Raw genomic sequence first — 14,888 nt, forward strand, 5'->3', positions numbered from 1 at the left:
CACTTCACTCATGTCCAAAAACATACTGTGGTAATGGGTGATTCTAAATAGAATGTTAGCCCAGTGATGGAGGGGAAATCTGTCCAGACTGTCACCATCCTTTTGTCTCATGTCACCTGGGACAGACTCCAGCTCCCTACGAGCCTCTACAGGATAAAGCAGTGTACAAGTGAAGGGATATTGTGATTATTTTTGACGGATATTGTGTTGCAATTTGGGTCACACTTTTAGTAGGACTGATCATTTTTGCTTACATACTCCAGTGACTGTCTTTCATAAACATTCTAGCTTTGTCAGAAATTGCAGCTCCTATAACGCTTTGTTGTTTAGTAAATGTCATTCTTCATTTATCACACCTCACTGTTGATGTGTGTTTCTCTCCTCAACTGAGCTTCTGTAACTTCTGGACAAAACAACACCGGAGCCTGATAAAATTGTCAACCAGTTTTATTGACTGCTGAACATTCATTCAATAAAAAAAAATTCCCTCCTTCAAGTTTTAAGATGTAAGATAGCTTGTGCACTCCTCGCTCCAAAGCCCATCGTAGCACTTAATGACCGGGACAGAAAATAAAAATCACAACCACTCAACGCCACCGCTGATATGAAAGAAGAGGGAACAAACAAAATCAAACGCGTGAGGGACCTGACCGTAAAGCAGGAAATAAATTAGATATGAAACCGAAGAGATCGGCTTGTTCTTGGTAGAAATGATCTGAAACACGCACAGCAAAATTAGGAAACTGGACATTCAACTGAGAACTACTGCAAGATTAATAAAACCTTAAATGATGACACATTAGGTATTAAAGGCCTCTAAAATACTTTCAGGTCAGGTGGTTTATCCCGGGCCTTTTGTCCTCCTTGTGCTTGATCCCAGGCAGCTGCTGCGTTCACAACAACGCAGCCTTAACATCAGAGTATTTTGTTACTCCACGCTGCTGCATGTAAACATCACATCCAACAAATAACTTGCCGAAAACTCAACTATTTTGAGTTCTGGAAAACATGAAATATCATCAGCTTAACGATTTGCATCCATTTCCATGAAAACGTCGACCACTGTTCGTCGACCTCGAAGAGATCTGAAATCAATTTGTGAGAAATTTATAGCAAAATTAAAATTTACAGCCAATTACTCATTTGTTGTTGCCACGAAGGGCTTCTCCAGGTAGCAGTAAGCCTGATGAGAATTTGTATAAGGAATAAAGTACAGACACTGTTTCATCATGAAGACATCTGGAGGGACGTGAGCTCTTCCCTCCCGAAATATTGCTCTGAGGTGTCGTAAAGAACGGCTCGTACAAGCAAATCTAATCTACGAGATCATATCAAAGTCCAAAGAAAAGAAATGTGAGAGACACAGATGGCTTCCAATGCAAGCTTAAGGAATGACAGCTAAGGAAATGACAGTATGTGGTGTGCTTTTCCCCCCATCTGTAAATAATCCTCACGGAGCAACAGTCAGAGATGTTGGAGGACAATCAGGAGCTTCAATTTTTAGCTTCTTCTAAGGAAAGCTCAGGTTTGGATTTATACGAAAAGTCAAGTTTAACAAAATAAACCTTAAAATTTTAATGCACTGTCTCAGAGATTTTTGATAGAAACTGACAACAGCTTCTTCTCTACTTCAGCGCATCGTCCTGGAGACATGAAGCCAGTCGCACAATGAATGATTGGCTCCCTTTAGATTCATCTCTCAGTGGTTTATTTACGATGAATCAATTATTATTCAAACTACGAGAAAATCGCTGTTCTGGTTGTCAAATCCAGGGTTTGTGTTGCTCCTTTTTCTCCTTTAATAGACCTGTGAGAGTATGTTAGACTTCAATTTAAAAACAATATTTGTTATTTTAACTCAACAGCCAACTTAAATGATTACCAAACCTGTTGCTGATTCATTTTAACAAAGTAATGGTTACATCTTTGTGGCCCGACACTGAGACTTTATGATGCAAAAAGCAACATAAAATGTGTATGACAGTTCTCTAACATCTCCGACTGCTGCTCCTGTGTTAGTTCAGCAGTCGACCCATTTTTATACCAACGTATCATTGGTCACATTACAAGAATGCAGGGTTGTTACACCCGATAAAAGAAACAACACAACTTAATTCATAAAAGAGACTGCTTCAAGTATCCCAAGTGGAATTCAATAGCCCTGAAGGTTTTGTTCCATATTTTAAAAATCCCTCAGACTCATTCTCTGCTGATAGGCTGGACTGTGTGTGTGTGCACAGCAGTGGTTCAAAGAAAACTTTAAAGTGCCAATTACAATCTTTAAATAAAAACCTTTCAGCTAGCAGACAGTGCCGACCCAAAACTATTCTCAACACACGACTTCACATTCTAAGTAATCTAAAGCTAGAGATTTTTTTTTTTTTAGGCATGACTGTGCAACGTAAGATTGTTCATGCTGACGGTTGGACAGATGGGTTTTGTGCTTTGGGTGTTTTCAGCTTGAGGCCTATAAAGCAGAGAAAGAGCGAAGGTGGACAGAATCGCTTCTGCATCCCAAACAACCCGTAACACCCTGCTTTCAGGGTCCTCTGCCATCTCCCCACACAGCTGGAGTGTGGAAACTAAAGAAACACAGTGCTGCCACATGCATCTGCACTGTTTTACTTCGATACTGAACCGTGTCCTCTGAGCTCAAGATGTATTTACAAGAAAATGAAGATGCCGGTTTGGCTGTTGAACCGCTTAAAATATGCCAAATGTGACCCAGTTCATGTAACTGGTTGATAAACTAGCAGCATTTATCTGCTGCTTAAACCACAACTATGACACGCAGACGTCCAATTAGCATGTTGACACAAGTAACTTAAACCTTCTCACTGACTGTTGCTCCGTTAGTAATGTGTTGTGGGTCTCAGGTATATTCATCACTGTGTCTTTGTGTGTAAGGCCAAATGTTGTGTTTAGACAACAGCAACCTGCAGTATAAATAGTGGAAGAACTCCAACATAAACTTGATGTGTTTAAAGGAGGTGACAGAGCACGCAAAGCAGCATTTAGACACCAAATTAAGACAAATAGGGGTTTTTGGTAAACCAAAGGAATACCAGCGTTTTATAGAGGAAACTAATCTCTTGAATTTGCATGAATATCGTGGCTCAAAGAGAGCAGACGCTGCCTGATTCTGGAATAAAATTTCAACAATTTGTGGCGAGATGCTTTTGAAGCTCTCAGTTCAGTGTTGTTTGGGTTGCAGAAGAAGACAGTCCCTTTGTTCTGCCCAGTGTAGAAGCTCTATTGTTAAGACTTTCATAAAACCGACTTCTCTGTTGCAGTAGAAGTTGTGTTAAGACTTCTTTGGACAATGTGAAGACGAGTCTGTATTGAGGACCTCGATCATCGTTCTGGTGGATGGGAAGGTCTCTGCTACAGACGGAAGACTCTGGTACCAACTCGGTAAACTGAGGAGGAAAAAGACGTGTCAGATAAGGCTCTCTGTAAAGTGGCGGAAAAAAAAAATGCTTTGTCATCCTACCTCTTGAGATTCATCCAGCTCTTTGCTGTTTTACTGAAGCTGTCGGGACTGGGCGTGGTCATGGCTTCAAAATCCACCAGCTGAAATGACACGGAACAAACAGAGATTAGAGGAGCGAAACTGAAGACGACTACTGACTATGTGCAGTAAACAAAGCTACACTTGGATAACAATGACACATAACTAAACAGACAGTTGGCATTGTGTAGCAAAAATAGGAAGCCAACTGTCTGTTGCTGCAAGTTCCTACCCATGTTGATGTTCATCATAAGTTATGTCTTTACGTTTGCCAGCAACTCAGTCATCATGTACCAGCAAAAATGCCTTTTTGGCAGCAGTTGCTCCTCCAACAGGGCAGACGCTCGTGGGCCAAATCCCGCCTCCCACAAAATTAATTTAGATTTGGCACTGCAATCAATGCCTTTTGTTTTATAGTTCCCATAAAAACCTTTCAACAGTTTTTGATAATGCGGATAACAGCGTAAACTAGGCCACACAACGCCTAATAAAAAAACAAACATCTACAAATTTGTTTAACAGGCAAAGTTTTCATAAACATTTCAAATATTTATTTTTTATGCTGATGACACACAGATGTACCTGTTTGACACATCCGCTGAGCCTGGCACGCTGAGTTCTCTTAATGACTGCATTTCTAATGTCCTAAATTCATTTTTTTTTTAAATCACTCAGCTGAACTCTGACAAAACAGAGATTCTTGTCATTGGGTCGCAGCACATGGCAAATCAGATTCTGACATTTTTTGGATCATTTCAAACCTGCTGCATCTGGTACGTAAGTTCTGAGCAGCACAGCGCAAGTCTTGTACAAGCGCATTTCTATTATCTTAGAAATATTTCATAAACACTGTATTTGAAATTTTAAATGCTTTCAGATGCTTTATTTTTTTTTATCATGCTTGGATTGCTGCTTTTTACCTGCCTGAACCAAAAGACAGACTCATACCTGAGGTCTACATTTGGTGAGTCAGACTACATAAGTAAGTGTTAACAAGGAAAGAACCTTGATTTGCACTGGACAGGGTCTTTAAAGGCAATTTTATTTGTAAGCGGACACAGTCTAATGACAAATGTAAATAGAGAAAAATACAATACTACTAATAAGACAAAAAAATACATTAGATAACTGCATCTCTATCATGTCTATGAAAATATTTTGGTGCTGCTTTAAAAAAAAACAAAAACAGTTGTTCTGTGGTTGAACTGTACTGCTGGCCTTCAGTGTCAGTCGATTCAGAGCCTACACATCCTTAAGTTTCTCTATTTTTTATATTTTCGTCAGGCTTTGAAAAATATCGAACTGAAACAAATGAAAAGGATAATCTGTTTTGAAATCTGATGATGTTCCAACAACTCCTGTCCAGACTAGAAACAATTTGTGGGTGTAATAATATATGTGGGCGTTTAAATATAATAAAGCTAAAATATGCGGGTTCCTTTGTTTCATCCAAGTCAAAAGTTTTAGTCATTCTTTAAGATCCAGGACTCAGCAGAGAGTCTTCAAGCTTCCTGGCTGAAAAAAGAATAACCTCAGCTGAACTTGTTGTTTGGACTTCAGTGTTCTGACACCTGATCAGATTTCTGTGCTGCCTTGCTGTCTCCCCACTGTGACTCAGATTCAGAAACAATATGTCTGCCTGAATGGGGACAGTGGCTGGCTTTTATGTAATTAAAAAAAAAATGTAACTAAAATAATGAAAACTACACTTCCTGCTCTGAATCAGGTGTTTTATTTAGACACAAGAACACGAGTCAGACTTTCTGATGCTGTACTGATTGTCCCTACAAAACAGTGTCAGAGGAATCGTTTTGGAAGAAGGGAGGCGAGCCCTGTCATTAAAAAAAAAATAAAAAAACAAGCAGGCCTGCCTTTTTTCATGATGAACATCTTTGTTAAAACTTGCTCTTTTCAGCGTGTCGATTGCTGCTGGGAGGTTGTTGTTGTTTCCAGTAATGAAAAGGATTTTGACAATAGTACCACACAGATAACAGAAGGGGAAAAGAATGCTGCTTGGAATGTGCGGTCTATGTCTGATGAGACTGCTCGGCTCTGAACAGGCTAACACATGTCACACCACATTTCACCGTAAGTGACATCTCTGCATTGGTACCCAGTTAGAATCTAAACTGATTTGAGGATTTTACTGTTTGTTTTTAGGTGATTAAATGGATGAGAACCTTCACACCTCACAGATCTTTTAACTTTGCATCCTCCCACAAAATCATTGAGGTCTGCTGACCAGAGGCTCTGTGTTGTCTCGAGGTCCACAAAAAAGATGAGATGAGATGAGGTTTGCAGTAGCTGCGTCTAAATTCACATGACTAACACTGAACATTTCTAAATTCCCTTTAAAAACCCAGTTTTATCTTTGACTTTTAGACCTTGCAGCCTAATAGAAAATAGAAAAACACAAGTTCTACCCCAAGTAGTTACAACAGTAAAATATAATACTATGCACTCTTTGTTGCATTGGACAGCATATACATCGCTCCTCAGTGTGTACGTAGGCATTTTATCTTCAGGGTGAACCAGTTTTGAGTCTCAGTGAATGCTGTGTTTGGAGAACATCCTTCTACGTTTCTCAGACACACCCGCTTCATACAGAATGACATTGTTGTTCCCCCAGTTTTTTCTTCTCTGTTTGATCTTGGGCTGTTTTTACCACATTTTTTCACTGACTTCATGAAGGCCCCACTTAGGACAGGAAGTGCTTTCTTAATATGTATGTGCTTCTTTACTTTTCTCTTGGTCTTGGTATGGACATTCTCAGCTGCTGTTTGGTTCTGACAGCCCTCAGATTATGTTCTAGTGGGTGGTGGGAGTCAAAGAGCAGCTCTGTGTGCGTAGCTTGCTGATAAACTTCAACACTGAGGCTCCAGTACTCCTCAATTTGCAGAGTCCAAAAAAGGTAGGTTATTTTTCTCAACCACCTCCAAAAGGAAGAACAAAAAAAAAAAAAGAAAGAAAGTTGCTGTCTGCACACAAGATTACCAGGACCTGGATGACTGAGGATCACCACACATCTCAACACTTGAACTTATTCAGCCAATATTTTTTCTATACCTTAAGCAGTGTGTTTAACTGTCAAGACAAGTAACAAAGCCATCACGTTTATTTACCTTTCCTTTAGGGATCCTCCCAATGACCTCCTTCCCACTGGCCATCAATGCCCCCATCACGACTGAGTAGGCCACCACACTGAGGAGGACAGAATCATGGAGACCCTCTTATAAACTAGTATCACAACAACAGAATCACTCAGAAAAAATTGGGACATTTAGAGTTCTAAACATGCAGATTGTCTCTGGACCAGCTGGACACTTGTTCACTAAGTATGAAACATGTTTGACATTTATGATCTAGAATCTATAGATTCTCAGGATGACATCCCCGAAATGTCTCACAATGTTGTCAAGCTGTAGCATCTTTTCCCGTAGTGTTCATCAGGTTGTTTGTATATCAGTTTCTTGATACAGTTTCAACTATTTTTACCCGGTGGGGGTATTTGAATCAAACCACAAACTTTAACAATGCACTCGCAGGCTGTTTGAAATTACCTGGATCCTCTGGAAAGAGGCATTAGGTTGCAGAAGTAATAAACCAAGGAGAGGATCAGGTTACACACTGCATCCGCATCCTGAAAGAACAAAGGATATCATAGAGTCAGCTATACAGCCATTAACTGGCCCAAAGAAAGGCTTTTTGCAAATATGACCTCCATTTTCCTGTGACCTGTCATCAGTCACAGGTTATCTTGACAGATCGAAAGCTGAGAGGGCTGCAAACATAATACCACGAACAAAGAGCCAAAACACAAGAGAAAATGTTGACATTGTTCCAGGTATCTGCTTCAGAGCAGAAAGAGGGGTTTGTCTCGCTGTTGCAACAAAAAGGGGCACTGATGGCTTATCTGGATAAATTAAGAAACAAAAACAGAGAGCAGAACAACAAGAGAAACAGAGTAACGGCTGGCTGCCAGCACAGATTTTAATTAAGACAAAATGATACTGTAATGGTTTGATAATACTTCTCTCAAGTCTATTATTCAGTGTAGTTAGACAGAAAACCATCTACAGAATCAAATGTGAGAATCCTCAAGTGAGAGGAGGAGGATGGAGGAGAAGAGAAAAGAGGAGAAGACCGGAGAGAATCGGAATTGCAAACTTATTGTCAGATGTTGAAAACTGGGAAACTGTTCTCACTGAAATGAGACAAATTATCTAACGTGTAATAACACCCTCTTTTAAAAAAATTAGTTTTTTCCTCGTCAGCATGTCCATATGGTGTTTTCTACGTGCTAGAAGACATAACTTGAGGAAGTCAAGCAGTTAATGCCATGGTTAAACATTTCTACCTTGAAACTACAGTGTACTGACGACAGTCTCCAAAACACAAATTCAGACTTCCACGGTTTCATACATAACAAACTCCTGTCATTCTGAAGGGTGGGACTTTCTTCAGAATCAGCTTCCTGTTCAAACATCAATGGCTGAATTACTCAATTATTACAACTCGCCATTGTGTAGTGTAGAGTAACTATATAGTGTTTGAGCAGAGTTATAGGTGAGCTGGTGAGCTCAAGCTGCAGCGAGTGAGGAGGGGTAGGTATAGAGAGAGGCAGAGACTTCATGTATCTACACATTCTATAGAGTGAAGGCCAATTGACACCAATGTGGACTTTGAAAGTGGAGAAAGGACACACACATGGTTCCACACTGTGATAGAGTCTATCCCAGCTGACTTAGGGGACACCCTGGGCAGGTCACCAGTCTATCACAGGGCCACACTTAGAGACAGACAACCAAGCACACTCACATTCACACCTATGGACAATTTAGAATCAGGTTTAGTGTTAAAAACAACTGAAACACAAATATGTCCCCCTATTAATCAAACTAAAAAAATACAAATAAATATGAAAAATGCTTCTCTTTTTGACAGAAGGCGATTTTCACATATCTCGTATTCTCTGATAAATGACCCATATTCCCAAAAATCTTGATTAACAGAGGTATTCAACATCAACAGAGACTTCAACTCAGAGAACATTTATATTTTTGACTGATCAACGAGTTAACTGACTGATTGTTTTAGTTCAACAACCATTTATCACATTTTATTTGCAGAGGTTTAGACAGCTCCACAGGTCAGGTTAAAACACTAAAAACAAAATCCTTGTAAAGATTTTCTTCTCAAGATAACATATATTTAAAATTGTCCAGAATGTAATGCTCCATGCCGTCTCACAAAGCATTGTAATGTACAACCTTCTATTTTCTATTATCTATAGAAGTTGTGTCATGAAAAGTCTTGCACAGATCAATCTTACCCCTAACTCGGTGGACAGCATTAATGCCTTTCCTTTGGCGGTGAGGTCTTTATAGATGGACTCTATCTCTGACTGGTACTGCTGCGTCCGCTCTTCTGTCGTCTGGGTCTCTACTGAGAATAACATGTTTCCCACCCTAAAATACAGAACATTTAAGAGGTAAACATAAAAACAAATCTTTTGGCCTTCTTCAGTAATTATAATTCAAATTCAGTGAAAACTTTCTGCACAATAAGCAGGCTGCATGAAAAAAAATGTGATTGTTTGGTGCAATCATAAGATTTAAAATGACTAACCTCATGCATACATACAACAACATTTAGGTACTTCAGTGCTCTTGGGCTACTTTTTTTACCATCTAGGAGGTCGATGTGCTTTTTTTTTTTTTCCAATCCTTAAATATTCATGTTTTTAAATTCATACATTTACTTAAAGCTTGAATGAAGTGCTGAAAAAAGCTCGCACCTGTCTCCAGTGATGGTGATGGTGAAACCGTCGTACTCTTTGCCAGTGTCCTTCATGCTCGGCACCTTGGAGTTGACCGTGAAGCCATCTCTGGTTTTACTGTTGAACTGCTTCAGGAAACAAACAGACAAACGACCATTCTGGGTTTTTACTGCTGAACAGCGATGAAATAAAAACTTTGTGCTGCTTCAAAGGGCTCTCAGGTTTCCAGACTAACTTTTCATATCGGTTGCACTGATATGGTCTAACTTTTTAAAATTAGGTGCACCCATAATTTCCACTGCATCTATTGGCACTAAATAATTAGTGGTGGGCTTCTGTGCAGTGCTATAATGAAGAGGACGCTGTGAAACACTATGATCTTTTAGAGGTGATCCCCCTTTTGTTCTCACAGTAACAAATGAAAAAGACAAACTACCATGTAGCTGCCTGCTCCAGCTCCTCTCACACATGAATGTACAAAAGAACAGAGGATGTGCATGGATTACCCCTCCCATATGAAACAATCTGCTGACCCCTACTTGACCTGACACCACACATGATTCGGTCAGACATGGTATCAGCATCAACAGTGTCTCCAACTGGCATGAAAAACGAGATGAGATAACACTATGAGACAGTAAGAAACAGGGAAAAAAGGAAAAAGCAACACTTTTGCCAGAAAGTGGGAGCACCAATAAAGTGCATAAAGGAACCAGCCAAAAAGACACATTTTAGAATTCACTAATGTCTCTAATAAGGATAACAGTAATAAAAAAAAAAAAAAGCTATACCATCAGAAAAAAAGTCACTAAAATACACAGCAATGAGCTGGTACACAAAATTCAGTCAAGCTAAACTAGAACACCAAACTGGAGTGATTGAATCCTACAGTCAAGCCACAAACTACAGAAACACCTGCGATCAACCTGAACGAGCAGCGTGCAGGAGCTCACAGTGTTCAGAGGAATCAGTCACAGGAACTTCCTCGCCACTATTTGACTGGACAAATTATATATACATTTCTGACGGGCCTATTATATTTATATCCTTCTATATCTTTATCAACCTTATTTATTAAATCCGTAGACTGACTTGTGCATCACTGCCATACACACAGAGAGACAGACCGACGAGATGTCATGTGCACCACTGCAACCAGTGAAAATGCTTCGTGTTTAAATACGTAACTAAAACTACACATCGATCACAATCTCCATCTTGAATGACAGTTTCACAACAACCAAATGTCAATTCAGCCTTTACTGTGAATAGCTACTGACCTGATTTACAACAGACACAAAGGTAAAAATGAAACATTTCTTAAATATTTTAGGCAAAATTACTGTTTTATTTCCATCTGTTAAAGTTTCAAAATAACAAAAAAAAAAAAAAGGAAAAGAGCTTGAAGTAAACACTTGGCCACCCTGCTTGGCCAGTACTGAGTAACGACCCTTTGGCAACTCTCACAGCTTGTAAACGGTTTATATGTAGCAGCTAAGAGTCTTTTAATTCTTGTTTGGGGGTGGTGACACCCAAACTTTCAACAAAAGCCTTCTACTTCTGTGAGATTCTTAGGCTCTCATGCATGTACAGACGTGACTCGATAATCCAACACTAAATGTAAAACCTTCTTTTGGGTCGTATGAAGTTCATACAGCAGATCACATACAAGCCGCATTTAATTGGAAATGTGAACACACTTGCAAAAAAATCGGATTTCACAAAAAAATCCAAATTGAGCATTCAGTCCTGTAGTCTGAACGTAGCCAATCAGTCAGATTGTTAAGTCAGATAATACGCCGTAATCCTTATTTGGGACATAAAATTTCATGTCGGAGTCGGAATCCAAGGCTGTCAGTATGTCAAGGCTATTTTTCATGGGTTCCGTTCGTTTTTCAAAAAAACCTGTCAGATAGCAAGGTTTAGGATTGTTAAGGGTCAGATTATCGAGTCACGACTGTCCTGCTCTTTTGAGGCTTATCCACAAATGTTCAGTTGTGTTAACAGAATCTTCAGCTTGCACCTCTGCAATTCTAATTCTCTTGCAGAAGCCATCTGCTCAGTTTTTTTAATGGATACTGTGATGTTTGCGTTCAGAATGTGCTTATATTTACCAGAATCCATTCTTCCCTCTAAAATGCTCCTCATGGCACTGGGTGCAACACAAGGTCAAAGCAGGATCAACCCAACTCCATGCTGAACAGCGTGAGGTGCGTTACTTTTGTTCCCCAAACATACTTTTGCTCATTACAGCCAAAAAGTTCTATTTTAACTTTAACAGTCCTTAAGTTTTGTTTCCAAAATGAATCAGGCTTGTTAAGATGTTCAAACTTCTGATGCTGAATTCTGTGCTAAGGCTGTATTAATGATTTTTTACTGATGACTTTTCCATGTCGTGGTACCAGAGACCGGTGAACCACCACTGCAGAGTCTGTTAAACCTTCCTTAAGGTCTTCTGCAGTCAAGCAGGGAATTTGCTTTGACTTTCTTGCAATCCTATAAGCAGTTCTTTAGGAAAGCTTCTTTGGTCTTTAAGACTTCAGCGTGACTTTACCATTGTTTTGAACTGCCATTTCAAGCTTTGTGCCAATCACTTTCTTCGTTGTGTTAAGCATCAGGGATCTGCAACACTTAGCCTTTTCAAACAATGACTAAACTACACATAGCCCTATAAAGCTAATTATGTCTTTGACTTTAGTAAACATCGACAGAGCTCTTTTTAAAGTGTGCTCCTTTCTATTTCTCATTCTAAGATCTTACAAAACAAAAATAATACACTAATGTTGCTTAAATATTGAAAAGAATGTTTCATCTATAACTTTATGTCTTATGAAGATCAGTTTATCTTCTAAACAGTTAACAGAACTTGGTGCCCAAACCGTTGCACTCTACTGTCTACATAAGTTCTCTTATTTCCTTCTTACCTTCATTATTGGAAGCAGATCTTCCACTTTATTCACATTTTCAAGAGCCTGGCGAACCTCCAGGAGACCTCTGGGGTTGTACGCCCTGAAACGGATAATAAGATTGTTTTATTTGCATTTGCACCACTCACTTTATCAGCACTCTCATGCTATATGAATCAAGTGTGGAGGGGGGAAAAACAATCACATAATTCTGCTTTGTGGGCAGATAGAGGCGTAGAGGAGTCGAGCATATTAACATAACTGCTGTCAGATCAATTACATGCTGGTGCTAGGAACAAATACGATCACTTTACTGGGATAATTTGTGATAGTTTAGATTTTTTTCCAAAAAAATTTTTTTCTTTTTTTATGAATGTAGAATGAAAACAAATGAAACAAGTGCATGAATGGAGCTTTGGTGTAATTTACCCATGGTACACCAGTATTCTGTCTTTGATGAAGTCGAGGATGTTGTCAAAGTAGGCCAAGTATCTGATGTTGATAATCTGTCCCCTGAAGAAACAGAAAAAGACAATTTTAAGATACTGCCTCAGCGAGCTTGTCAGAAGTGAGGCAAAAGTGAACAAAACAAAACAAAATAAAAAAACACTCATGACAAGTTATTTAAGTATTTGTGATCTTCAAAGTGGAGAAAAGTCAAAGTGAGGCTCTGTGGAAACTCAGATCACTTCATAGACTCATGAGTGTTTGTCTTCAGAGTCAAACTGTTACCTGATTAGATTGATGTGATTGTTGAAGCCTCGACTGAGACTTCTGGCAGGCATCTGGTCTAACCACAGAACTGGCTGGTCTGGATCAGCGATCCTATGAGCACAGGAAAAGCCTGTTTAGTCTTTTAACACTGTAACGCAGCAGAGACTCTTTAAAGATATGTGATTTGTCTCATTTGATCTGAAGGAGCGAGGAAAAGCTGATTTTGTTATATTTCTGTATTTAGTTGGTTTCCTTTTACACTGGTAACAAACCATGATGACTAAACCAAAGTAATCACCCGTTTAGGGATTGGAGTGATGAACTTTTCTGGTTCTCACACAGTAAAAACCACCAAAAATATAGCTGAATATTGGCTGTGATCTACACTTTATTTTGTTGTGCAAGACTGTGTTGAAACATGAGGAACTAGTGGTTATTATATGTCAACATCTGACTTCTTCTTATGCCTTTAAATCCTTGAGTTTCAGGGTTATTTCTTGAAGATAGATGCTCCTGAGCTACACCTCATTTCTCTTGGCATGAGATTTGTGGGCGCTATGTTTGTTGTTCTCCCCAAGCCAAGCCAAACTCAGGTTTGGATGGTTTACGAAATCCAGTAATTAAGATTTAGTAAATTATATCTGTCATCTCTGTATTCTGCTGATGATTACTTGCATTTTCCAAATACAATGCGGTGACTTTATCTTCTAAATAAATCTAAATTGCAAATAAAACCAATAAATCTGTGGCACACATCTAAAGCTGCCCCCATTGATGACAACATCACGCTGACACCCTCACCTGTGACACTCTGGGTAAATCAGTGATAAAGCATTTTGACACTTTCTGCATATTCCTCACCTTCTCCATTTGACAGCTATGTCAAACATGTCTCTCCACTGCATTTGCCTTGTCTTGCCGTTCACTCGCACTTTAGAGTTGCTCCACGTCCGATGCATGGCCTGCATCACCTCCAGGGTTGCCAAACCCATGGCTGGAGAAGCAACAGACAACTCATATATTTACAGCTGTTGGTAACGCCGACATGATCTTGATGAATCACAGCATTTATCAGCAGTACCTCTGTGTATTCTCCTGTTAGGTAAGAAGCCAGGAGTGTCGTATTGCATTAGCGCCCCCAGATGGTCGGCTGTGCAGATCAGCTTCTGAACTTCATTGCTGTAGCTTTCAAAGTTCTGTGGCAGAACATCTCTGGAAGGTAAAAATACAGGGAGAGAATGAACAGAAGCTTTTGTGTTCAAGTGGGGATTTTTTTTTTGTTCATACTGTGGCTATCTGTGAACATTCTAAAATGCCTTTATAAAGCAAAAGAAATGAGTTTCAGTTTGCTGCTAGAAGCATAAAAACATCTGCTTGAAGAAAACTGGAGCTTTTATGTCATGTGGAAAATACGGCAGGTGTTGACTCTCAACCACTAAACACGGTTTGCCTCAGCTTTGAGCTCATGAACACTGCTACAAACTGTGGCTCGGGAAATTAGGGCGCTGATAGATCTTGATTTTCTGAGATTTCCTAATGATGCAAACTTGAGGTGAAGTTTAGGACAATGTAAACAAACTTCAAACAGAAATGTTAATTATCCAGAACAATACTTTGATCTTTGGTTTAATCTAAGATAACAGATAAAAAAAAACTTCAAAGTTCTTTAAACTAATGATGTGTGACGTGCAGTTCTGTTGGAAAAATTGAGCAAACCTAAGCTTAAAAACGTAATATTTCATCAACATCACATTTTTACATGTCTCATTTTAAAACTTGCCTGAAGTAAACCATTTGAATGAGATTTTGCAAAATAAATAAATAAACATTCTGTGCTCCTTTGCACATCTGAAAAGCCAGGACTGACTCAGCTGTAACCAACAGTTATACGACAAAATTTCAGGGACTAGTCAGTTGAACTGCAGGCTGTGTTTACACAGAGTAGGAAGAAGACAAGTAAAGAAGGTAATTCTAATAT

General features: G+C 39.2%; 1 protein-coding gene across 1 annotated transcript in view; it reads right to left on the minus strand.

The window, feature by feature from the left end:
- Positions 1 to 429: 429 nt before the first annotated feature.
- ttc13 (tetratricopeptide repeat domain 13) overlaps positions 430 to 14,888 on the minus strand; it is a 27,837-nt gene continuing 13,378 nt past the window's right edge. The window contains exons 12-22 of the mRNA XM_008289039.1: positions 13,992 to 14,122; positions 13,772 to 13,904; positions 12,929 to 13,021; positions 12,626 to 12,709; positions 12,215 to 12,299; positions 9,309 to 9,415; positions 8,844 to 8,979; positions 7,072 to 7,151; positions 6,634 to 6,712; positions 3,494 to 3,573; positions 430 to 3,419 (exon numbers count right to left, since the gene is read on the minus strand). Coding sequence (XP_008287261.1) covers positions 3,305 to 3,419; positions 3,494 to 3,573; positions 6,634 to 6,712; positions 7,072 to 7,151; positions 8,844 to 8,979; positions 9,309 to 9,415; positions 12,215 to 12,299; positions 12,626 to 12,709; positions 12,929 to 13,021; positions 13,772 to 13,904; positions 13,992 to 14,122 — 1,123 coding nt within the window. The 3' untranslated portion in view covers positions 430 to 3,304. The remainder of the gene's footprint in view (positions 3,420 to 3,493; positions 3,574 to 6,633; positions 6,713 to 7,071; positions 7,152 to 8,843; positions 8,980 to 9,308; positions 9,416 to 12,214; positions 12,300 to 12,625; positions 12,710 to 12,928; positions 13,022 to 13,771; positions 13,905 to 13,991; positions 14,123 to 14,888) is intronic.

This window comes from Stegastes partitus, unplaced genomic scaffold (genome assembly GCF_000690725.1).
Source record: "Stegastes partitus isolate 25-593 unplaced genomic scaffold, Stegastes_partitus-1.0.2 Scaffold589, whole genome shotgun sequence".
Lineage (NCBI taxonomy): Eukaryota > Metazoa > Chordata > Actinopteri > Pomacentridae > Stegastes > Stegastes partitus.